Source organism: Cricetulus griseus, chromosome 2, assembly GCF_003668045.3.
Source record: "Cricetulus griseus strain 17A/GY chromosome 2, alternate assembly CriGri-PICRH-1.0, whole genome shotgun sequence".
In the NCBI taxonomy this organism is placed as follows: Eukaryota; Metazoa; Chordata; class Mammalia; order Rodentia; family Cricetidae; genus Cricetulus; species Cricetulus griseus.
In genome coordinates this window covers 301,889,023-301,915,349 of record NC_048595.1, presented here as the reverse complement: position 1 = coordinate 301,915,349, position 26,327 = coordinate 301,889,023, and the positions used below count along the sequence as shown (strand labels likewise).

The window sequence follows — 26,327 nt, the reverse complement described above, 5'->3', positions numbered from 1 at the left end:
AAATAAGGATGTGCAAGAATATTTGTGGTAGCATTTATTAAAATAGTCAATAAGCAGTTAGATGAATATAACTGTATAAGTACAAACAATGGAACTTCCATAACAATCAAAGGGTTAAAGACTCCAACAGGGAGACACAGATGACTCAGGCAGCATAATTTACCAAAGGGAAATGTGAGAAGTGGACAGTGCATCTTACAGAACAACAGCAGGAGGCAGCTTTGAAAAGTGGTCTGAAAAGAAGAGATAAAAAGAAACAAGGAGAATATAAAAAACTAAAAGACTGTGTGCCCTCCAATAGAGATATGGTTGCAGACAAATGTAGAGTGAATGTAAGCTGTGTCTAGAAGGTACAAGAAAAATATTTATTGACACATAAAGTGAGAATATTCATTGACAGCATTAAAGATAATAATTCATATCAGGAAAATATCCAGAAGTATGTTCAGTAAGAAAAAAGCAAGATGTATGTGAAAACAGAGAAAAACAAAACATTAAACTTGCAGATAAATGATAACTACAGTCTACAACAAAACACCAGGATTCTGGATAGAGACTCCATCGTGGGTTAGCTCCTGCTGCGGCTTTCAGGCAGTGTTGCCAACCACGAAGTCACCACCAGCCTAACATTGGTGAAGCCACGGGCTTGTCAGGGCAGCAGACATCCCAAGAACTGTTGATTGCAGCTATGAAATAATCTCTCCTGTGCACTCAGCTCACTGTGGCTTGTGCATATCAGCCCTGTGGCCTTGATCTCTTTGGATTGTGAACAATTAACTCAAGTTTGGATTTTCAATGCTGGAAATTTTTCACCAAATTTAAGAGCTGTTTTTTTTTTATTATTCCTCATTTTGTATTTTTTCCTCAACAAACTAAAATGAAATTTGTAGTTAGAGATAATTTTTATATTTGCAGTTCTCCCTGCATGTAATTCCTAATTATAGGTGACAAAATAGCTTCTTAAATAGCTTATGCACATAAATCATATTTTTCTAATGAGAACATTCAAAATTTGATTTTGTTACTGGTTTTTGAAACTGTCTCTTTTTTAAATGCTGTAGAGTGAATCCCAAAAGACTGTTACATTGCATACACTTCAAGACAGCACATTGGGGAAGGACAGGCACTTCACCATTGAGCTGACAGCAGCTGATGAGATAGAAATATCTCCAATGAAAGGTAAGAAAAATTCCCATAGTTCTTGAAATGAGATGTCTCCAAAAATAAGTAGTTGCAAAGGCAGTCCATGCTAGGTTTTGTAATTTGTAAAAGTGTGCATCAGTGTAAACATATACATTTTGTTTATATTATAGCAAAGTTTTTAAAATTAAAATTATAATACAATACTTATAATTCATACAGGTATAGATCATATACTTCCAGGGTTTTTTTTTTTTTTGTTTTGAAGTAAAACTGTTCATTATAGTGTTGCTTATAAAATAAAATATGAACACTAAATGATTAAAAAATAGTAAGCTGTTAAATGTCACTCTTCATTACATTAAAATAAAGAATAATTACTTTTTAGGTGAAAAAGTGTGTGTGTGGGTGGGGGATGCGGGAATGTGCATGGGAGTGCAGTGTGGTATGCAGGCCAGAAGAATTGAATCTCACTAGGACTGCATTACCTTGAGTTAGGAGCTGCCCTGTACAGGAGCTGTGACCTCAACTTGTGTCTTCTGCAGCATTTAACATGCTCTTAAATGCTGAGCCATCTGTCCAGCCCCAAGAATTACTTTTTAATGATTTATTCATTTTAGTTTGTATGTGTGTGTATGCCATTGTGTACATAAATGCGTGCGTGTGTGTGTGTGTGTGTGTGTGTGTGTGTGTGTGTGTGTGTGTGTGTACATGCATGTGTACATGCATACACATGCAAAGGTGCTCATAGAGACCAGAAGAGGACATCTGATCCCTTTGAGCTATAGTTTACAGCGTTTGTGAGCTGCTTGTTGCAGATGCTGGGACTGAAACTTGGTTGTTTTCAAGAGCAATAGGCATTCTTAACTTCTAGATCATCTCTCTAGTCCCCAAAATTCTTAATTACATGGCTAATTGTTGTGTTATGAAAATGGGTTTCATATCAATATGTTCAATCAATATAATCCCATTTTGTTATGTTTTTATATTAGGTGAATTTAGAAATATTATCTTGAAATGCTGATAGTGATGCTTGATTGATTATACTTTTATGTATTTATAGCAATTGTATAGTGCATAATTTAAAAAACTAAAACAAAGAATGTGATTATTAAAGCCTATGTCTACATGTTTTTATCTAAAATTAATCACTTGGCTATTTTGATATTTAATAAACAGGTGTCCTAATTCTTAGATCTTTATAGGAAAGATAGTTCTTAAATGATTTCATTGTACTATAAGTAATAATAACAACCATAAGGATAAGAAGGTTTTAAAATGGAAATTTGCTTATTGTTACACAGTCCCTTTATAACATTGAAACTCATGCTACACAAGGCTCTGGAACTTTTAGTGGATGCTGTGGCCAGGAATGTTCTCAGAAGTGTATATACTACTAAGGTGGTTGGTCACTCTTTTGTACATTAATCCATAGTATTGACCAACCTGAGAAATAGTCACATAGAGGCACCATATCATTCATACATTTTAAATTAGGTCAGTGACATCACATTAAAATGGCAGGGCTGATGTTGCATAGGATGATTCTGCACAAAATAAGAATATATCCATGGGCAAGGTAAATCCCTTATCAGCAAAAACAATCTCTTACTCTATTTCTGTCTCATTGTGGCATACTTGTAACAAATCTCTCTTAGTTTCATCAAGCCATTGCTAGGAATGCAAATGCACCATAATCTGTTTACATTTTTTGATTTTCTTTCCTATAAAACTCCAGTCTGTGCTTCTGGAAGCAATTTTCATCAAATACGACTAAGTTGTTGTAGGTATTCTCAAAGTATTAGGTAGTTTAATTTCTATTTTAATAATAATAAATAATCAGCTTTGTGACTTGTAGTCAGAAAATTAAAAGTTAAGAAAGGTGCCCTCAGGAATGTCTCTGACAAAGCCACACAGCCAGCAGCAACAGGATGAGCACTGCAAGGAGTCAGTTCATGCACACAGTAGAGGGCAGCTTGCTTACAGTGAAGTGAGAGTGGAGGTTTCACTGTCTCCTGGCTGCTTCTGCAAATGTGATCATGGGAAATTCCTTAAAGGCTCCAGTGCCTTTAACCACCCTCCTGGTTAAAGGTGTATAATGTGTATACTGCTTGCCTGCTGTTATTACCAACTGAGTTTAATTGGTTACTGTGTATGTGCATTTACATGTTTGCATCAAAATGGGCTATATGATCTTAAACTTAGGTAGTGCATCAATAATCATTCGAGGAGATAAGGGTGCATCAGAAGTTGGGATTGCTTCATCATCTAGACACATCATTATCGGGGAGCCCTCAGCAACATATAATGGCACTGGCATCATCAGGTGAGGATTTTATGATTTTTTTCTTCATTTTATTTAAATAGTCTAGAGCAGGGATCTCAATCTGTGGATCCAGACCCCTTTGGGGTTTGAATATTAGATATCCTACATAGCAGACATTTACACTACAATTCAAAACAGTAGCAAAATTACAGTTTTGAAGTGGCAACAAAATAGTTTTAAGGTTGTGGGTCACCACAACATGAGGAACTGTATTAAAGGGTCACAGATTAGGAAGGTTGGGAACCACTGGCCTAAACAACCATACTCTAGCATACCTAATCCTCATTATCACATGCATACTGTTAGGCATTGTATGGCGAGCAGAGCAAACGTCAGGCATAAATTAAAAACTGTACCTGAGCTGTCCTGAAACTAGATCACAAGTTTCCTGGCTCACTCAGGGATGAGCTGCACGGCCCACAAAAAGAAAGTACACGGGTGTAAAATCAGACAGTCCCACTCTGTGACTCATACAAGAGCAGTTACTTCCTCTGTAAACGTGGAAAGTTTGCAACTTTTATCCCAATACTCAGGCAGATCTCTGTGAATTTGAGGTCAGCCTGTTCTACATAGCAAATGCCAGGCCAGATACATAGTGAGACTCTGTGTCCTGAAAAGCCCAAATGTAGAAAAGGTATGGTAAATTAAATCAAAATTGTATTTATTTGAGGAGTAAACATGTAGATTTATTGGTCAAAAGGTTTGCTTAGTGTATTATTGGGATGAACTTAAGATAAATTCTCTTAATTTTCTTAATTACTACAGAGCAAACATTTGATAAATTTAGTGGTAAAACATGACTTAAGCATAAAAGGCAAAACTTAACTTTTCAATATAGGACACCGTAGCTCCAAGTTTTAAAACATTCTTCCTTAGAGCAGGGAGAGCACCAAGATGCAGTCTCCTCATTCTGACAGTCACTTTTGTAAGCATATGAATTAGCTCAATAATACTAAAATATCAATTTGTTGTAAGAAGATATTAAAGATGGAAAATGTCCGATTATAAGTGGGAAAACTTTATGAATGGATAGTCTAGAATATTCAGTCCATAACACCATTAACCTGTTAATTCATTAAGATTAGTAGTCAACCCATGGGAGGCTTGCCCCTTTCTGAATGGAGATGAAGGAGGTGTGGATGAGGTTGGGTAGAGGTAGGTGGCAGGAGGGAACGGGAAGAGAAGGGACGGGAAACTGTTGTCGGTATGTAAAATAAATGAACAAATTTAATAAAAAAGTCACCAATTTCATGGCAATTTTATATTCACACAAAAATGAAAGTTATTAAAAATTTTCCATTAAGAAAAGATTATTAGTCAAGAGGTTTACATGTAAGATTCTGTTGCATTTCCAGACAATACTACTACTAGAAAATCATTTCAAATGAAAGTATTGGAAGTTTCTGACTCTCAAACCAGACCCTACCACATAAATAAGTAGGTATAATGGTGGGAAGCTTTGTGTCCATGCTTTCTAGTGAGGAATGAAGCAGCAGGCACCAGGCAGTCGGCCGGGTTGGACTGGAGGTTTTATCTTGGCAGCTGTCTGAAGTCCACATCTGGTCTGGACTTCATCCACTTCCATGAGTCTCCACTAGTGTTTCTGTTTTTCAGATGACCTGTTCAGTTATTTAGAGTCTATTTGGATGTTAAATAAAAATCCATAAATGCTTACTTTAAAGCTTCAGGTTTAGTGTTCACTTTTGTCAGTGTTTTTGTCAATGTGGATATATGCTAGTTTAGGTTACTGTCTTGGAATTCTAAGACTTTTGCCTGCTTTATAATTGATTGGAAAGGTTATTTAAAGGCATAATATTCTTGAGATAAGTGAAAATTGGTTTAAAGGCACAGAAATTGTTTAATAAATATCATTAATTAAAAATGAACTAAATATGTATCCATGTACTGTTTGTTGTAGCCTTGTTCGTGGCCCAGGAGTTTCAGGGGAGATCACAGTGTATTGGAGGATATTTCCTGCTTCTGTGGGCGATTTTGTTGAAACATCAGGACAATTGACAATGCAAGATGGACAGTCTGAGGCTACGTTAGTCATTCAGGTACCAATGTGACTGTCTTCTGTTAGTTTGTGTGTGTGTGTGTGTGTGTGTGTGTGTGTGTGTGATTGGAGGGAGGTTACAGAATGCATGACTTTTTATGGCTAGGACACTTTACGTTTTACACATTCTTCTATGAATCACTTTTTTTTAAAAAAAAAACTTCTCCAGGCTTTGAATGATGACATCCCTGAGGAGAAGTGTTCCTATGAATTTCAGCTCACTGGAATCAGTAAGGGTGGAGTGCTGAATGCAGCCAGCATCACCGCCAGCATCACCATGGTGGCAAGTGATGGCCCCTATGGCCGCTTCTCATTTTTACATGAACAGCTTCAAGTTTCAGAAGCAGCACAGAGGGTATGACGTGGATGACTTCAGCTCTTATTGTTTCTAGTGTACTCAGCAGTCTTTATAATGCATTTCTTTTTCCTTCCTTTTCTAAAGCGTTTTTTTTTTCTCCTAATGGATTAATTTCTTTCTAGTATCATTTTTATGACATGTAATTTCTATAATTGTATAGAATTAAATTTAATTCCAACGTAGTCCTAGTGAATTAGAGATGATATGTACAGAGGCTTAAACATTCTAATTAAACAGGTAAGCAATTTTTTCCTAGGTTAATGTCACAGTTGTCCGCTCAGGAGGCTCTTTTGGAAGTGTGCGAGTCTGGTATGCGACTGGTAGCAAGACGGCCGAGGCAGGCTGGGACTTTGTTCCCATATCAGGGGAGCTCCTCTTTGAAGCCAGAGATAGGACGAAAAGTCTGCATGTTGAAATCCTTGATGACAACTTGCCTGAAGGCCCTGAGGAATTTGTTCTTGCCATTACAAAAGTGGAGCTCCAGGGCAGGTAAAGGCAGGGAAATGGGGGTGTCTGAGCAAAAAGAAAGAGGGGACACATTGCTCAGGACTGAACAAAGAAATTAAGATAGACGACTGCTTTCCTAATTTTCTAAATGTTATTCCTCTACTTCTGTGCTGAGGGACAGGGTCCTAATATGTGCATTCATCCAGAAAGACAGGGAATTTATGATGAGGCATCTCTAATCCTGTGGGGTTAGCCTGACTGTTTTCTAGGGCAGTGGCAAGAATTGCTTCCCCCCTTTCTGGCCCCATGAACAAATGGGAGTGGGAGGCAGCTGTCATTGGTATACCAAAGTCTGTGCTGTCTTCTCGGTGGGTAAATGAGATAGATCCTTGCCTGACAGCAGTTTTTTTTTTTCCACAATTATCATTTCACAATTTTATCAGTCAATAAACCTTATAGATAGTATATAATCGATGTGGCATTTCTTTTACATTTTCTGAGAACTTAAGATCACAGCGAATTTTCCGTTTCTTTCTTGGGACACAGGCTGCTGTGTAACTTCAGGCTCCCCAATTCAGCATCTCTGCAAATAATATTTTTGTATCCTTCATATTGGCTATTCTTATCACTAATATGTTCTTGGAATTGGCACCATCTTATTACATTGCAAATGGCTTGGTGACTTGACAACCAATGAATCAGTAGTCTCTGTTGGATTATTATAGAGTAATTTATGAGTTGTTTGAGAATTTCTGTATGTCCTTTGTTTAGATAACTCATATTCAACATTTCCAAACCTCATTATAATCAGGTAGTCTCATGGTTTTAGATCTTGCTGAAGGTATATGAGAAGAAATGATGGGGACTTTCCTAGCATGGTCCTAGGGCTTGCTTGAGCGCCATTCCCTCTTCCTTTTTTTCCCCCAAGATATTATTTCTTTATTAGTTCAAATTAGAAACAAGGCTGCTTCACATGTCAATCCATCCCCCCCCAACCCCACCAGTCTCCCACCTCATCCCCCCTCTGCTCCCCAGGGAGGGTAAGGCCCTCCATGGGGGTTCCCCAAAGTCTGTCATATCATCCTGGGCAGGGCTTAGGCTCTCTCCCATGTGTCCAGGCTGAGAAAGCATTCCTCCATGTGGGATGGGCTCCCAAAGTCCCTTCTTATGCCAGGAGTAATCAGTATTTACCTGATAGCAGTTTTAACTGGAAAAACAATTCAAATGGTAGTTGTCAAAACTGATGCAGATTGATTTCAATGAAGAATCAAAATTCATCATATTGAGGCTTGTTACTTCCCTGTCGATGGTTGATTGACACGGTAGGAGGCATCACTAGCATAGAGAACTGCTCTTGGTTGAATCAGCCCTACCACCACTGTCCAGAGTCTGCCCAGGGCCTAGGAGGGGACCGTTTCCCTAAAATAATGCATGGACTAAGAGAAGTCTGGAAGTTTTCTTATGTGTTAAAATGTATATTCATTAGTTACACATTATCTTAGAGTTCCTATTTCTACTACGAAATACCATGACCAGAAAGCAAGTTGGGGAAAAGGGGGTTAATTTGGCTTATACATCCATACATATTGCTATTTATCATTAAAGGAAGTCAGGACGGGGAACTCCCACAGGGCAGGAACCTGGATGCAGGAGCTGATGCAGAAACCTTGGGGGCTTACTGCTTGCTGGCCTGCTTGCCCTGGCTTGCTCAGCCTGCTTTCTTCAAGATCTCAATACCACCAGCCCAGAGATGGCACCACCCACCATGGGCTAAACCCTCCCCAGTAATCACTAATTGAGAAAATGTCTTACAGCTGGATCTCATGGAGGCATTTCCTCACTGAGTTTCCTTCCTCTCTGATGTCTCTAGCTTGTATTAAGTTGACACAAAGTCAGTCAGCAAACATAAATATCATACTTCAACTTTTAAGTAATTTTCAGGGGAATAATAGAGGAGAGCAAGAAAAGAGCTATCTTAATAGATGGAGTCATTATAGGTTTAACTAGAAATCTAGCACTAGGGAAATGTCCAAAGACATTGTGAAGAGTAGATTCCACTTGTACCAGCCTGTTTGTGACTTTGATTACTTAGGCCTTGGAAATCTTGCTTTCTGGGCCACACTTTCAGAGATAAATTTCCATGGGAATTCTGGGAAACAGTTTGCCCTTGTGGATAAATACTGGGCTTCCTTTAATATAAAAAGGAAACAATAGAATGCAGTGTGTTTCCTGTTTTGCCTCTTAGTAGAGACCTACTGCTTTGGTAGTTCTTATGGAAACCAACCAGTCTGCAACAGATCTCAGGATGCTGGAGAGGCCAGTTACTCTACCCATAGAGTGTTTTAACCTTTATTTCTCTGTTTGCCTCACATGAGATCTTATTTAGCAGCTTTCAATCTTTTGGTCAAAGTAGTATGTGAACACCATATACGAATTTGGGAATTAAAGAAGGGATTGGAATTGTTTAGTATCTTTTAAAAAATTCTTTTACTTTAGGAATTGAAATACTATGAAGGCATAGAAGTCAGAGCTTGTTGATGGGAGTGACATGCATCTGAAAAAGGCTTTTGCAGAAATACGTTGTTATATAAGTGAGCTGAGGACTGAATTGGAGGATGTTGATTGTAATTGAATTATATTTCCTTGTAGTCTTATTATTTTTATTTTGTCCAAACTTGTAATTTTATATAAGCCTTTGTTTTATGTAAGCACAGATACCTGGGAGCAATATAAAAATCTTTTTGTGAAAACATCACTTCACACAGAACAGCCTTAGTACTGGAGACATTCAAGATGATGACAGTGCTGGGGTAGAACTTTTGTCCCATGTGCTGTGGGCTCACTGTGCAGCACTACAACACAAATGATGCTAGCACTTAGTAGCGCTAAGGCACGCTCGCTAGAGAGACCGTTAAGTTCATGCTATGCATGTGTATGTTTGCTATTTTATTTTGTTATGATTTATTTTTTGTTTCCTGTGACTTTGCAAGTGGGTATGATTTCACCATCCAACCGAATGGACTTCAGATAGATCAACCTCCTGAAATTGGAAATGTCTCCATTGTTCAAATCATAATAATGAAAAATGATAATGCAGAGGGCATCATTGAATTTGATCCAAAGTACACTGCCATCTCAGGTAAACTTCCTTGGCTTCCTTGTCAAAATGGTCACACATTTTCTGAATTGCAAAGGAATCTGAATTCTTACATGCATTTTTTTTTGTCTGATCACAAAAATATCCCTACATTTAAAAAAATATTTTTAGTTACTTTTAGGTAGTCTTGAGTCTCTTTATTTTTGAAGCCAAATGATTACTCAATCTAGAAAAAAATGATGTTTAAACTTTAAGGATGATTAAAATATGTGTGTTACAGCATTGTTAAGTGTTGGGGAGATGGCTCAGTGGTTAAGGATGCTTGCTACCTGTCTTAGTTAGATTTTTCTTGCCAAGATAAAACACTACCGACAGAGCAGTGTGAGGTGGAAAGGGCTTATTTCGTCTTCTAGACTGTAGTCCATCATCTAGGATGTCAGGGCAGGAACTCAAGACAGGGACCTGGAGGTGGGAGCTGATCCACAAGCCATGGGGGAACACTGCTTACCAGCTTGCTCCTCCTGGCTTCCTCAGTTTGCTTTCTTATACCATCTAGGACCACCTGCCCAGAGGTGACAACACTCACAATGCTTGGGACCCTGACACATATATCATTAATCAAAATAGCACCCCACAGACTTGCCTACAGGACAATCAAATAATACCCTCTTATCCCAAGTTTGTTAGGTTGTGTCAAGTTGACAAAAACCAAACAACACACTGCACTTGCTGGAGTTTGGTTTACCCACATCCACATCTGACTGCTCAGACCTGCCAATAATTCCAGCTCAAGGGGATCTGATGCCCTCTTCTGGCTTCTGAGGAACTTGCACATTCTAAGACACTAATAAATACATGAATAAAAATTAAATCTAAATTTTTAAAGAAAGCCTACCAAATGTATGTAAATTTAATTTGATGTGATTATAGCTCAGTGTCTGTGTACTCTCTAGTGAATAGTCACCATTGAAATGAACATTTTCCTGTACTGTGGCTGCAGATAATATCTGGGCCTTGACCTTGTCTTCAGGTCATTTCAGGCTTGCCTTGTGTTGCAACTCCCCTTTTCTGTGCAATTGGAACACAGAATACGTGGCTGTATCTCTCTCTTCCTAGACAGAGAGGACTGCCTTTCTAGAATATAGTTTTATTCAAAGAATGCATATAAATACAATTTAAAAGAAAGCTGGCAGATGGTGGCACACGCATTTAGTCCCGGCACTCAGGAAGCAGAGGCAGGACGATCTCTGTGAGTTCAAGGCCAGCCTGGTCTATAGAGTGAGTTCTAAGAGAGCCAGGACTATACAGAGAAACTGTCTCAAAAAAACAAAACAAAACAAAACAAAAGAGTATATACATATATGTGTGTTGTGGGTACATATCATATATATATATATAATTTAAAAATAAACATACTATCTTGCTTATGCAAATAATTTATTGGCTTCACTGCCTCTACCCAGATCTCTGTCCAGCTATGATGAAAGTTGGACAGAGCCCTCTCCAGACTTTCTGGATAAGCCATGCTGTTGTGTGAGCTTTAGCCCATCACTGGTAAAGAGATGCTGCATTTTTGCAACAAGAAATAAATAGGATTTTTTTTCTATTTACTCATTTGTCATTAATTCATTGTTTTGTGAGGAAGTTTTGACAATGAATACTATTTTATTTAAAATTTGAATTTTTACATTAAAATCAAATATTATATTGATGTTTTCTGATTTTCTAAGATTAAGAATACAATAGCTTATATAGGTAGATTTTGAAACATTCATACGAGGGCTATTGAGATAGCTCAGTGGGTAAATGCATTTACTGCCAAGCCTAACAAGTTGAAATCAATCATAGAATCCAAGGTAGGGAAGGGATCCAATCTCTGAGCACCACCCATGTGATATATATATCACACACACATATATATATGTACACAAACACACACATACACACAATATAAATGTGAAAAATACCTTATAATAGAAATATTGTAAGGCTCCCTTACATGCACTATTTGTATTTCAGCCAAATTATAGAAGCAATCATAATACTTCCCTTTTATATACACCCTGTGTTTATCTACCACTCTGTGTTATTTATCTATCTTTTTGTGCATAGCATGAGGAGGAAGAATACCCATATTTATGAATACCCATACTATTTTTTAAAAATAGTCACCCTAGATTTCAACATCTGGTAAACTATATTCTTCATAAAAAGATTAGAGCCAACAGAACCTTCACTAATTTTTTTAAAGTGACAAGTGAACTGTGACAACCAGGAGAGTGAGCAAGCACTAGACTATTATTTTGAGTGGCCTGGTCCAGTCTGGCTGTATCATGTAAAAGCTTTGAGATAGCCTAGTGGGTAAATGCCAAGCCTGACAAGTTGAAATCAATCGTAGAAAGCTTTTTCTAGTAACCAGGAGAATTCTATATCCTGTTACAGTGGAGGAAGATGCCGGCATGATCACGATTCCGGTGTTGAGGCTTCGTGGAACTTACGGCCTTGTGTCAGCTGATTTCAGGTCCCAGGGCGACTCTGCTGTTCCAGGCTATGCACCGTATGGTGGCACAGTCACTTTTCAGCATGGGCAGAATCTCAGCTTTATAAATGTCTCCATCGTCGATGACAATGAAAGGTTGGTCATTCAGGAAACAGAGTGGGCACACTTAAAGTGCAGGTACTAGGTTCTAACTTTTACTCGGGTTTTATAATGGCGATGAACGTTCCTGCTAAGAAACAACACTTGAGAGAGTTTGGGGAATACCAAGAAAGAAGGAACTGTGGTTATATACCTCGTTTTTCCCCCGTTAAAATCTGGTAGGGATGTGGCAGCATCTTTGTGTCATTTTCTAAGGCCTTCCAAAGTTAGGAAGCCTAAGGGTTGGGTTGTGAGCTATTTGTGTTGAGTCTGCTGTTTGTGTGGCCGACCACCCTCTTCCTGGTGTATGCCTGCTGCGCCTTGAATATGTATGGCAATTTGGAAAATGACTAGCTAGTTAGGTTTTATAAGCGTTTTAATACGTTTAGACTCACACATTGTTCCTTCTTGTCTTGCAGTGAATTGGAGGAGCAGCTTGAAATTCTGCTCACTGGAGCTACTGGTGGAGCCATCCTTGGGCGCCACCTAGTGAGCAAAATCACAATTATCAAAAGTGACTCTCCATTTGGCGTCATAAGATTTCTCAACCAAAGCAAAATTTCTATTCCTAACCCCAACTCCACAATGGTTTTATACTTGGTGCTGCAGCGGACTGGAGGACTCTTGGGGGAAATTCAGGTAGAATCATTCTTCTGTGATGTTAAGAGTAATTCTGATGCTGGATTTTCTTATTACTCAGACGTGTTATTTGTTTGTTTGTTTGTTTGTTTACTTATTTATAGTATTTACTAATTACATTACAAGTGTTAAGTGGCTTCTGAGCGTGTATAAGCCATACATCTGTTTTCAGGAACTCTTAGCAGCAAATGAAGAAGTGAATGAACTTCTCTGGTAAACATCAGTTCAACAGGTGGAGAACGTGCTTGGGAATGATGTGATCTCTGTTTGCACAGTGCTCACTTGGATAAACTCGAACAGTAGCAAACCAGCTTTTTAAAGAGTGTGGTTGCACTGAATTCTGCTTGTAAAGTTGGGACGCACAGCCCGAGTGACCTGGTCACCCAGTGTGCATGGGAGAAGGGAATAATGGGGAGGAGTAAACCTGCCCTGTTGGTAGAAGTCCACCTGGCTGAGGGCTGGAATGAAAGAATCAGACGGGGCATAGGCCATTGATCACATAGGATCTAGGACTGATCTAGGACCAGTTCGAGACGTCATCGTAAGTGTGAAGAGCTCTCCATTGAGGAAGACTTAGTCTAAGAAGAAGTGGCTCTATTTTCACTTACATAGCTCACCTATGGATGCCATATGAAAGATGGGTTGGCAAGAAGTCAGGGGCATAGTGGACAAGCAGGAAGGGTGGTTGGGGGTCACTGTCCTTTACTCAGATGAGTGATGGAGACAGAGAGACAAGATGTGAACAGTTTGTTGGGTTAAAGATGGAAGCTGAAGAAGAGAGAAATCGTGGATGTCTCTAGAAGCAGCTGGAATTGGTGCGAGCCTTATGAAATTTCATAGCTGGTGTGAATTTTTAAGAATTCTGCTTTGCACGTGTTAATTTGAGATCCTGCTGGACAGGCCCATGGAGGGGTCACATAAGCCAAGTATGCTTGTTATTAGGTGACCAGGCACAGCAGGCGTTTGTGTATAGGGAGCAGCTGGAACTGTGAGGCTGTGCTACAGCTAGAGTTGTAAAGACTATGGAACTGAGCCATGGGCTCCTGACTTATAGGAATGGAAGAAGGAAGGCTGGGAAATAAAGAGGGAAGAAACCTGGGAAGGCAAGGGTCTTGTAAGCATCATGTGAGGCAGGAAGGAAGAGGCATGGTGATTCCAGAGGGAGGGTGTAGCCCACTGCTACTCACGTAGGAAGTGATAATCAAAAACAACCAGGTGGCTTTTCCCTCCAGAGGATATGAAAACTATTTAAATTGGAATTATAAAAACCTAAAGCTACGTTTGTTATAAACCAAATATTAGTTTCTGATCAAACTTATGAACACCTGTACTCATCTTTACAATGGAAATTTTAGTATATTCAGAAAAAAACTGCACAGGGCAGTATTTTCAGGTTTGGTGCCTTATTCTGCCATGCTCTGATTGGCAGAGTCCAAGCACACACTGGACAATGTTGGACTTTACCAATGTTTGCATATCCATGACATAAATTCTTAAAACACAGTTGGCTGTTCTGTGATTATTACAAATGACTAGGTACTATTTTTCAACTTTTTTATTTGAAAATATTATTTTCAGCACAGATAAACCAGGAATTAGCCTGATGTATCCTAGAATATTTTTTTATGTGTGTCCTTTTTGTAATAGCACATGTACTGCAAAAATCCCCTGCTTAAAATTGGTCATCTCTACTAAAAACCAATATGCCTTGCAGGTGAGCTGGGAGATAGTAGGGCCCAATTCTCAGGAAGTTTTACTGCCACAGAACGGAGACATCGAGGACCCTGTGAGTGGGACAGTCTCTTTCAGAGAGGGAGAAGGCGGCCAGAAAACCATCATTGTCACAGTTTGTCCTCATGAGGAAACTGAAGCTGAAGAGACTTTCATTGTTCAGCTTAAGCCTTTGAAAGATGCTAAGTTAGATCGCAGAGCTAAAGCTGTTGCAATAACAGTAAGTCTGAATGCCTTTGAGAAACACTTCGGATTCAATGGGTTTATCAGAAAGTTATTTCTATTGCTTGAGACATGCTGATGCTGAGCAGAAAAACTAAAACCTACAGAAGGGTCTCGGGATGTGGTTCAGTTGGCGTACTGCTTGCCTAGCATGCGTGAAACCCGGGATGTGAGCCTAGCATCCCAAACACCAGGTGTGGCTGTAAACATCTATACTAGAACCTCAGTACTAAGGAGGTGGAGGCAGGAGAATCAGAAAAATCAGGGTTAGCCTCTGCTGCATAGTGAGTTTGAGGCCAGCCTGGTGTACAGGAGACCCTGTCTCAAAACAAACAATAACAATTCCCATGAGTCAAACATTCTCATTGTTATATTAATTATATGGCATCTTCAATATTGATAATTAAAAATTTAGTAGAAGGTTAAAGTACTTATTGCATAATTTTAGAGAGAATTTGGTAAGTGGAGAATATTTGACATTTCTAGAGAAGAGATATTTATTGTCATGGTAAACAGAGTATCTTGTCATCAGACTTTTAAGACGAGGTTCTTATGAGTCAGTCAAAGTTCTTGTTCATTGGCACAGTGAAATGGTGTTGGATCTGACCTGAATTACATAGTCCAGCAGAGAGGGAGCTCTGGGCTAATATTGGCTCTAAAAACAGCAAAGAGAAATGATAGATTTTGTTTTTTAAAACACTGTTTGGGGTCTAGATCTGTTAGTGATTTCCTGAGAAAGAGAACCAGAGGGAAACACACACGCACATGCACACGCGCGCGCGCGCGCGCGCGCGCGCGCACACACACACACACACACACACACACACACACACACACACACGTGCACACATGCACACATGTATGCACACACATATAAACACACATGTATAAACATGTACACATACACACATGCATGCACAAACATGCATGCACACAAATATACACAAGCACACATGTGCATATATATACACACTGTGCATGGGGAAAGGGAAGAGAGGGGCTAGACAGGGAGAGAGAGAGGACAGGGGAAGATGAAAAAGAGGAGAGGGAAGGAGGGACGTATGAATTTGGTCAGTAGGTAGGAAACATGGAAGAGTTGCTGTAGTCTTGGTATTCCATGTGGCAGGGACAGGAAACACAAGCATAACTTCTAAGTTCCAATCTTACTGTTCAGATGTCAGTTGATGGATGAGACCTTCCTACATTATTAAGGGTAACATGTTTTATTTAGAAACAACTTATTTGAAAGTTAAATGTACCTACAAGAACTTTCACAGTGCTATCTAGAATGGTGTTTCACCAGACAACTTACCATCATATCCTTGTCCATTTAGTGTATAAAAGTGAACTGCACATGGCCTGGGGAGTATTGCTCAGTGGTGAAACACTTGGTGGGCATGCACATGCCTGGGCTTTACCCTCAGCATCAAAAGCAACAGCTACTGCCCACAGGGCCTTTTTGCCTCTGTCTGCTCTATATCATAGGAAACATCTAAATGAAACCACCTGGCTAATGGATGAAGCATGTGAATAAATTGTCACATGAAACAATTACCCCTTTTGCCTTCTTTGAGTTACCATTTTCCAATTGCTTCTGTCTTTGGAGAGTAAGGAAGATTTTTTTTTTTTAATCAAATGGATTCAGGTACTACTTCTATGTAGAATTCCTTTGGTTATCCCAAAGTTAATCTGTGAGGGTTTTTCATGATTATTCTATATTGTACTCACTTCCTGTTAACGTTTATTAGGTACAAAAGTTTGGTGACCCGAACGGAGTCATTCATTTTGCTCCAGAGTCTTTATCTAAGAAAACGTATTCAGAGCCACCACCCTCAGATGGACCCACACTCATTTCCTTCCTTGTCACAAGAGCCAAAGGCTTCTCTGGAGAGATCATGGTATTACTTTCTATTTGATTTTCCTGAATGAGTATCTGTTTGCCTCACATATGTGGTTAGGGGAACAGAGAAACTTCATGTTGTAGTTAATTCAAGTTTTGCTGATTTGAAACTAGTAGGGTTTTCAGAAGAACTGAGAGTCTTTGGTGCCTTTGCATCCTAAAGTGAGAACTGGCCTGGATGTGTTCTCTAAATTAAATTTGGTACAGTGAGCAGAACTTGCTGTCTTCATTATTATGAAGAACTGAAGTGTTTTGTATTTTCTCGATTGCTCTAATAAGAAGGCTCCCATGCTTAAGGTCCTCAGTGATTTTTGTAATTTTCTTATTATCCTTGTCAAGGCTTTATTTCTCACAGAACATTTCTATGTAAGCAAATGTTTTCTAAGAGCTGTAGCCTGTGTTTCTTGGTGAAGCCTGTTTCCCTGCTCCTGGGTGTGCTGGAGGTGTGGTTAACAGCCCAGGTGATCTGTTTGCTTAGACTGCCTTTGTTTCACAGTTTGTGAAATTTCCCTAAACACCTCATCTCTCTTCTGAACTGAAGATTAGCTAGATTTGTTTGTTTTTTTTTTTCACTTAAAAGTTTGTGATCTGGTGATAGAACTTGTGAAGTAATGGTTAATTATTTTAAAGATATAATTTTTATAAAAGACAACTAAAATAATGGGTTATATACTTAACTTTGAAAACATTTAGAAACTTTACTGTTAAACTTGCATGTAAATAAAAAACATCCCACACCAAAACAAAGCTAACCAAAGTCTATATGACTTCTATACAGTCAAAACAGGCCTTCATTCATAATGGAAGCTATGGAGCATTGTACTTAATATTATCCTTTCAGTATCAACTCTATTTTGTGTGCTTACCTACCACCACAACAAACAACAGCAAAAAGTCCATGGCAGAATTAGAACTGGAAGAACAGTTCTTTTTATCTTCTATCATAATTAGTGACCGTGACTATAGTCAGTCCTTCCTCATCCCCTAATAATTAGCATTTCTTGTTTTTTTCTTCATGTTATACTATAGCCACATGTACATTTGTTTACATGTATGCATATATTATTGGCTAGATCCCACATACAAAAGAACACATGCATTTTTTTCTGAGCTTGTATTCTGAGCCCTTACTTGATATTATATATTCCAAGTTCACTGATTTTCCTGCAAATTTTCACTTCATTTTCTTTAAATCTTAATAGCATTCATATATATATATATATATATATAAACATATATATCAAATCTTGAACAACTAGGTTGATTTTAATTCTTTGTTATAGTGAATGAGGCAACACAAATATGGTTGTTCAAGAATCTCTGCAATATGGTATGGAGTTCTCTGGATGTATGTTCAGGAGTGATTTAGGATACATAATATGCTTATTTTTGACCTTGAAATAGTGTATGGATCACAGGTTGATGTATGTGTGAAGAGTAAGGAAGATTTATGTGTTTATGTGTTTCTCTTTATCTTTTCAAATCGTGCTCTTACTTTAAAACAAGTCAATAATAAGATTAAAAAACACCCTGTCCTTCAGATTGGATATGAATTGAGTTCATGTACTCAATTCTAGCATATACTTCCAAGTTAGTCTAAATGTAACAACACATAATTTACATTTCCTTTTCCACAATGCAGAGGAAATGTAATTGGGAGGCTTCACGTTCCCCATGCTGAGTTGTATAACCACTGATTTTCTTGTTTTCATCCCAGGTGCACTGGGAGCTAAGCAGTGAGTTTGATATCACTGGAGACTTTCTTTCCACCAGTGGATTTTTCCCCATTGCTGATGGAGAGAGTGAAGCGAGCTTTGATGTCCATTTGCTGCCAGACGATACACCTGAGATTCAGGAAGAGTATGCTGTCCGGCTGGTTTCTGTAGAGGGAGGAGCAGAGCTGGACCTGGAAAGATGTACCACATGGTTCTCTGTGTCTGCAAATGACGATCCTCATGGTGTGTTTGCCCTGTATTCAGATCATCAGTCAATACTGATTGGACAGAACCTCATTAGGTCCCTCCAAATTAACATCACCCGCCTTGCTGGAATGTTCGGTGATGTGGCTGTTAGATTTCAAATACTGTCTGATAATAAAGAAGACCCCATTGCTACTGAGAATGAAGAGAGACAGCTAGTGATCAAAGATGGTGCCAGATACAAAGTAGACGTGGTGCCTTTGAAGAATCAGGTTTGTAGCACTCCTTCAAATTCCTGAAAATTCTAGCAGAACTCCTTTGGGAGAGCCCTTATTTACCCCCTGATCATTTGAAAGGCTTATTTCAATATTAAAAGGTAGTCATAAACCTGCCTTAGAAAATGCATAGTAATTATTGCACAATACATTGCATAGTCTGTAGGGATAGGCAGCTTTCCATTTAGAATCAGTAGATAGGTTTTCACTCAGATTCTGTAGGCATTCGTTTAATATGTACAAAGTGCAATGGTTAGTTCACTGAGAACTGAAGCATGTTCCCAGGGCTGGAGAAGCTATGAAGACACAACCTGACAGCTTTGCTTCTATACTTTCGGGTTTGTACCAGTGAAATTGACCATGACTGTCTGGGATGGTGCTGAGGAGGGAGTCTAACAAACTACTCTGCTGACATTGTTGTAACAGTGACAAGAGTTGTCTTGGGGTAGGTAAGATGGCTCAGGGAATAAAAGAGCACTGTCACGATGGTGGCCTGAATTTAATCATGGTGACATACATGGTGGGAAGAGAGAAACAACTTTCACAATTTGCCTTCTCACCTTCACAGAGGAGCAGTGATGATCAAGAAACATACCAGCATCCTTGGAGGCACAGACAGATCTCTGCTGGTTTGAGGCCAGTGTGATCTACATAATGAGTTCTATGTGAGCCAGGGATTTGTGCAAAGATCCTGGCTCAAAATAAAGTAATATTTTAAAAGTTAGATGCATGGATTTCTTGAGTAACACACCCCCACAATGCCCCCCCACATACACAGAGGCCCAAACACTTGACTGCTATGAGACCCTACCAGTCTTCTGTGTGTAAATCTACAGGAAGTGATTGGAGCACAAGGATGGTATGCACTTCATTCTCTGTTATATGCAGGATGCTAATGAGTTCATTCACCTGGTAATTCATGGTGTTTGTGTTTTATGGTTAAGAAATCTGCTTGGAAAATACCCAGATTGAGAAAAATCTGCAGCTTGCATTGTGAAACCAGAAGGGAAGGTCAAGGTCATCAAGGTCATGGGGGTATATTGTCTCAGTGGAAGACCAGTGAGGAATGGAATTCTGAAGGCTTTGGAGAGTACAGAGCAGTTCAGTGACATGCTGAGCACTGGAGTCATGTTCTCAGTTAGTCCTGCTGGCCTGCCATGGCTAGCTAAGGAAGACTAGAGTAGAGAGGCCAAACTTGCCAGTTATTAATGATTGTTTTCTGGAGAAGTGGCCCGAAGGTGAATGGACATGTCCACCATTGGGGGGAGGGGCTTTGAGAAGAACTGACGAATCATAGATAACATGGCATGTCTTTCATTGTGAGTCTATGCCATGGGTCAACCGAGAACTGTTGTAAATAGGAAAGCTTTAATTGAGCATGAAGCTGCATTTTAATTAATATCATTTATATTCCCGAACAACAGCTTCCAGAGTTACTTACAATGATTCTGGTAGTAGAAAGAAGCCCACACTAATGGGGAAATGTAGTAATTTTCCATCTATGTCATCTGTGTTTCATATAAACTTATGACCCATGACAGTTAGACCTCCTTACATGATAAACAGCATGCCTATTAGAAGAATTTGTATTTACCACATCCTAGGGTCTTTATGGTTGTGAAGAGACACCATTACCACAGCAACTCTTATAAAGGAAAACATTTAGTTGGGGCTGACTTACAATTCTAGAGGTTTAGTCCATTGTCATTATAGCAGGAAGCATGGTGGTGTGCAGGCAAACGTGGTGCTGCAGAAGGAGCTGAGAGTTCTACACCCAGATCAGCAGACAGCAGGAAGAGCATGTGAGACACATTAGGCCTGGCTGGAGCATGTGAGACCTCAAAGTCCCCCCACCCCCATCCCCATGACACATTTCCTCCAACAAAGCCACACCTCATAATAGTGCCACACTTTATGAGCCTATGGGGACTATTTTCTTTCAAACTACCATATCATGCAAACTTTTAATCCTTTCCACATTTAGGTCTTTACTTTTGTTGGTGTTTAATGAGTGGAGAAAGCTGAGCCTTTTGGTAAGGCATTGATTTCACAGTTACTCCTACATTTTTGCAGAGCTGTGGGAAACTGATTCAAGTATGACTCTGGAATCAGGACATCTATGGGATGAACTAGTCACCTAATGCAATGGAAACTCCCAGGAACCTAAGAGGGTGACCCTAGCTAAGACTCCTAGTAGTGGGAGATAAGGAGCTTGAACTGGCCATCTCCTCTAAGCAGGCAAGACTTCCCATGAAGGGATTGGGACCCCAATCCAGCCAAATAACCTCTGACTTACAATTTGCCCTGCTTACAAGAGATGCTGTGACAAAGGTGGCACAAAAGTTATGGGAGTGGGAGTAGCCAACCGATGATTGGTCCAGCTTGAGACTCATACTGTGAGAGGGAGGCTGCCCCTGACAATGCCTGGAGGGCCAGGTCCCAGAGACTGAACAGCACAGAGAACTGGGATAGAACCAATGTGACTGTCAAAAGAGACAAAAAGTACTTGGTATTTCAAAATAGTATCTGATCCTTTATTCTTTATGAAATTGGAATAAAAACATTAGTAGCTGCCAAATATTAGGTGACATGCATGGGGATGGGACATTTGGGAAAGGTGGGATGCAGTTGTGGGGACCTACAATGTTATGGTTTGCTTGCTTAGCACTGGCCTATCTTGAGAGAAAGAAATCTGTGCTTCACTCATGTTGCATGGTTGAGACAGTGGAGGTTTGCATATTTAAGGACAAGATGATGGCTAAGTTGACTACAGTAAAAGGAAATGCTTCACAGGCAGGATGAGTTGACACCACAATGATGCAGATTTTTAGGGAATATTCCTGGTCTGGACTGAGTCAGGGGTGAACTGTCATCAATGGCTGTGTTTCGATAAGAGGATACATTCCAAGTTTCAGATAATTCTAGTGTGACAGCAGTTTGTAAGTGCAGGGTTACCTAGTTTGCTAGTTGCTAAACTTTTTACGTTAGTAATCCAGCACATGGGCTTATGATTTTTATTTGCCCTAAGTATTGAAATAACTAAGGTGTCTGTTCTAAGTCACTGTCATTAGAATCATTAGTTACTGTTTAATGAAGGTCAGAAGTGGTCTCCCTGGGTTAGCTACTTTTTCTCCAGTGTGTGTTCTCCATCTCCTTGGCTCTGTGCACACTTCTCCCATGGTCCTAGTCATTCTTTGTAAGTCTGTGTATTTATTCTCTACAACTACAGCTGCACACCAGACCCTCTAAAATCTGGTGGCTTCTTTTTAAACACCAGGGGAGGCCTGTACCGACAAAGGCCTGCCTTCTACTCACAAAACTGAAGCAGTGTGTGTGACCAGGCCTCATGCCTGTATTTTACTTTGAAGATTACATAACCTTTTGTTTACAGGTCTTCCTATTGCTGGGCTCCAATTTCACCCTACAGTTGGTGTCGGTGACACTTCTGAGTGGACCTTTCTATGGAATGCCTACAATTCTCCCAGAAGCAAAATCTGCAGTTGTTCCTGTTCCTGAGGAAGCTGCCAATTCCCAGGTATTTGGCTCTGGGTGTAGTTCTCTCAGTCAACCACAAGAGGGCAGTATGAACAGGAAGCACTAGGGTCTTCAAGAATTTATTTTTTAAACTGTTATTTTGTTTTTTATTCTTTGTGAATTGAATTTTGGATTCAATTCACAGTGGATTTTGATCATGTTCATTTTCTTCTCCTTCCCTGTAATGCCTCCAAGATCTTTGCCTCACCTCCCCACTCCCTCAATTTCTTGTCCCCTTTTATAAAATTTTAAAACCCATCAAATTTAATTTGTCCTGGCCCTATATTCTTGGGGTGGGACTACCCACTGGAGTATGGTTGACTTACATGGGGGTGGGGGGGTGACTAACAAAAGAGTTTTGGGGGATTTTGTATGGTTTGTTTGTTTGTTTTTGTTTCTAAAATTAACCACTTTCTCAAAATTAAAATATCCCATGAATATCAAAGGATCCATTATATAAAATAATTTGTCAGTCCAAGGTCTCCGTGGGAAAAGATTATTCCCAGTCACACAAAACAAAACAAAAACAACACCAAAGCCCCTTTACTTTTAGTTTTTTTCCAGAAAAAAATTGTTGACTACAGCATGTATTTTCCAAGGTGATCTGAGACATAGCTCAGCCCCACTACTTTACAGGGGGCCCAGCGAAGAGTGCAAGCCAGGGATATATAGAAGGCCTGTCAGGAATGTGGGCATGGATGGTTTCAGGTCATTGGTGTATGCTCTTTGGCTGTTCTCTCCTGGACATCTCCTCCACAGGGAATGAATTTGTTTTGTCCCTAAAATGGAGTCCACAAATATTAAAAACAAGAAAAATAGACCAAACATGGTGGCACACACCTTTAATCCCAAGAGGCAGAGGCAGGCAATCTCTGTGTGACCAATTACTTCTACATAGTTAGTTACAGGCCCAGGGTCAACAGTAACCAGGGCTCTGGTTCAAAAAAGAAAAGAAACATCTTAAAGTAGCCATTGCTCTTTGGACTTCTTTGGACTTCTGGAGGTCCAAAAGTGTTCCTCAGAAAACCCATGTTTTCAGGCATGCCCTATCAGAGCCTTAAAAGAGGAGATACATCGTACTCTACAATGTTGGTTCAGTGGTAACTAGATTTCCATTGTTGAGGCCAGGAGATGTAACCTGAGCTATTCATTCAGATGGGAGTACTAGACTGGGAATCAGTCTAATTTCTTGTAAACCACTGATTAGAACGAGTTTTAGCTAGAAATCACATACCTGGGAAGAGTTAGCCTTAACACGAATTCTTATTTTATGATCCTGCGGAGCTTAGTTATGCCAACGGAACAAATAGACAACCGCAAACATACCTTGGAAGCTTTCCAAGCCTCACAAAATGTCAAATTTAATGAAATAACTGAAAGCCTTACTATCCAGTCTTACTTCAGTGAGGAAGACAGGAAATGTGTTAAGTCTGAGAGGCAAATTTCAGTCCTAGATAGGCTGAGTTCCAAAAGATGCCAGTGAACCAGTCACACCAAATGCTCTCTGAGAACTGGTCATGGCCAGTCCTGTCTGTTATCCTAGCACACTTCAGGCCAGGGCTGGGAGATTGGGAGGTCAAGGTGAACCTCAGCAATCTAGTGGGTTATACATAATATTAATGAGCAAACGAGAGACACATAGCCACTATAGACTTTCAAAGCAATGTAATCTACAGTGTTTAGCTTTGCTTTCATTTATTTATTATTACATTTATCTGTAGACGGAGGTTCTGTCCCACCTGGTCCCACAGCCATTTAGCCCCCAAAAAACACACAGAGACTTACAATCATTAGAAAATGTTTGACCTAGGCTTTTTACTGGCTAGCTCTTTCTTAATTATTAATTAACATGCTCCAGCATGTTACTCTTTCAGCAGCTACATAGTGTCTCTGGTTTTATCTTACCTGAGAATTCCCCGGGTGTCCTATCTTCCCAGCAGCTACATGGCATCTCCCTGGCAGCTCCTCTCTGCCTCCTCTCCCCAGAATTCTCCTCATATGGTAGCCCCGCCTATACTTCCTGCCTGGCTACTGTTCAATCAGTGTTTTATGCATTAATCAATAAGAGAAACATATATACAGAAGGATATCCCCCATTATTTGTCTTTTGGGAATATTTTATAATTTAAATGATTATATCTTTAAAGAAAGAAAGAAAGCTAGAAACTGTAATCTGAAGCATAGGACAGAATAAAATTTCCTATCAGATATTTCTTAAGTATTTCTCTTCTGATATATATATATATATATATATATATATATATTCATATGTATGGGGGATATATTGTATAATCCAAGGATGAGTTAATGTTTAACTCATTTTTTCGGAGATCAGGGAAGTTAGGCAGAAGTTTCATCCTCTAAGCATATCTTTCTTCAGGTTGGGTTTGAAACCACTGCTTTCCAACTCACCGACATCACAGCCGGCACAAGCCAAGTCATGATCTCTAGAAGAGGCACATATGGCAGGCTCTCTGTGGCCTGGGCCACAGGATATGCTCCTGGGTCACAAGTCCCTGAGCCCATTGTCATCGGCAACATGACACCAACGTTGGGTGAGTTGTCACTCTTCTACTCCAGCCTGCAGATTATGGAGCTGTGCAATTGACAGACTTCTGGGGTCATCCCTCCTGTGCACACTGAGCTATGGGAGTCCTAAAGCAGTGCTCCCAGATAAGGATAGTGCTCCTCTGCATAACTGTGGTGATACAGGCTCCTCAGTGAGGAGGAGAGAAACTTATCTAATTGAAATCATGTGCCATGATGATGATCAAGTACCCGACTGGGTCAGCTCCGTGGGGATTTGTTAGAAGTCTCTTTCAGTATCCTATTTGGCTCACACAGCAATAAAAAGAAACAGCTCTGTACACATTACATGCTCTCCAGCATTTCTGATATATGGGCAGGTGTCACTCCACATACTTAATTTTTAAATTTATGTGGGTAGCCCTTTGAGAGCTAGTAATGAGTGGATATTGGATGGTGTGACCTCAGCTGTGCTGCACAGAGGTCACAGCAGTTTCCCCTGATGGCAGTTGTAACTAACCCCTCATCTCTGTCTCAGAATTTTCTACCCTCCCCCCCATTATTTACATTGTTTCCCTGCTCACCAGGTAATATTAATGTGACTCATAAATCTCAAGACTCTGATGTAAGAGCTAAAATCCACATTCCCTAAGATGGAATGATTTTGTTTTCCTAAGTTTTATTTAGCCAAGAAACTGAAGGAAGCCCTTTAGAAGAAGAGAATAGAATTGAGACACCAAAAATGACTGCAGTGTATGTGAGCTGCCATGGCAGTGGAAGTATTGGTCCGTGTAACATGAATCTTCTACTGCTTCACGAGTTGATGCCATACACTGGAGTTTCATTGGGTAGAGCATTTCACATCCATCACGTAGGAAACCAGATCTAATGTGTCAGAATGTACTGATGATGCTTGTTTCCAGATGCAATGTATTAGAATGTACTAATGATGCTTGTTTCCTTCTTGGCTCATCCCCTAAATTACAAATCTTTTATTATCTTTCTTATTTGCATTCCAGCCCCCATCCCCATGCTTACTTATTGGTACTCTTCTGTTCTTTCTGTCATTTGTGGTGATATGTCTGCCTATGTATAATTAAGCACTTACAGTGTACATATAGAATTGTTCTTTATGCATATGTTTGTATGTGACTCTGCTTGTGTGTAACATTTAAACAAATTTAATGAATTTTTAATAACTTGATTAAACAGAGAAGGAATTCACAAACAGTAAGTATTTATTTTCAAACAAATTAGACTACTCTTTTGAGCTCTTATAAAAACATTTATATATAATGAATAATAAGTATAATTCCTAAACTCATAGGCTAGATTTAACAGTTGCAATCTTTTTTACTCATGACAGTTTCTTCTGAGGTAATCTAAAGTAAAATACACATATTGTAATGTTTTACCCCAAATTCCTGTGATGTCAAACTCTTAAAAATTGCTGTGGCCAGAATTTAAACCACAGCTTAACACCCACCTTATAGGTAAGATTGCCTAACACCACTCCAGC

At 39.5% G+C, this 26,327-nt stretch overlaps 1 protein-coding gene across 1 annotated transcript in view; it reads left to right on the top strand.

Annotated features, from left to right (window-relative positions):
* Nucleotides 1–26,327, top strand: part of Adgrv1 (adhesion G protein-coupled receptor V1) — a 509,614-nt gene that overhangs the window by 150,161 nt on the left and 333,126 nt on the right. The window contains exons 59-71 of the mRNA XM_035440478.1: nt 1,062–1,179; nt 3,346–3,466; nt 5,385–5,523; nt 5,692–5,877; nt 6,137–6,369; nt 9,318–9,466; nt 11,867–12,059; nt 12,482–12,701; nt 14,416–14,652; nt 16,403–16,552; nt 18,272–18,745; nt 22,140–22,283; nt 24,663–24,837. Coding sequence (XP_035296369.1) covers nt 1,062–1,179; nt 3,346–3,466; nt 5,385–5,523; nt 5,692–5,877; nt 6,137–6,369; nt 9,318–9,466; nt 11,867–12,059; nt 12,482–12,701; nt 14,416–14,652; nt 16,403–16,552; nt 18,272–18,745; nt 22,140–22,283; nt 24,663–24,837 — 2,539 coding nt within the window. The remainder of the gene's footprint in view (nt 1–1,061; nt 1,180–3,345; nt 3,467–5,384; nt 5,524–5,691; nt 5,878–6,136; nt 6,370–9,317; nt 9,467–11,866; nt 12,060–12,481; nt 12,702–14,415; nt 14,653–16,402; nt 16,553–18,271; nt 18,746–22,139; nt 22,284–24,662; nt 24,838–26,327) is intronic.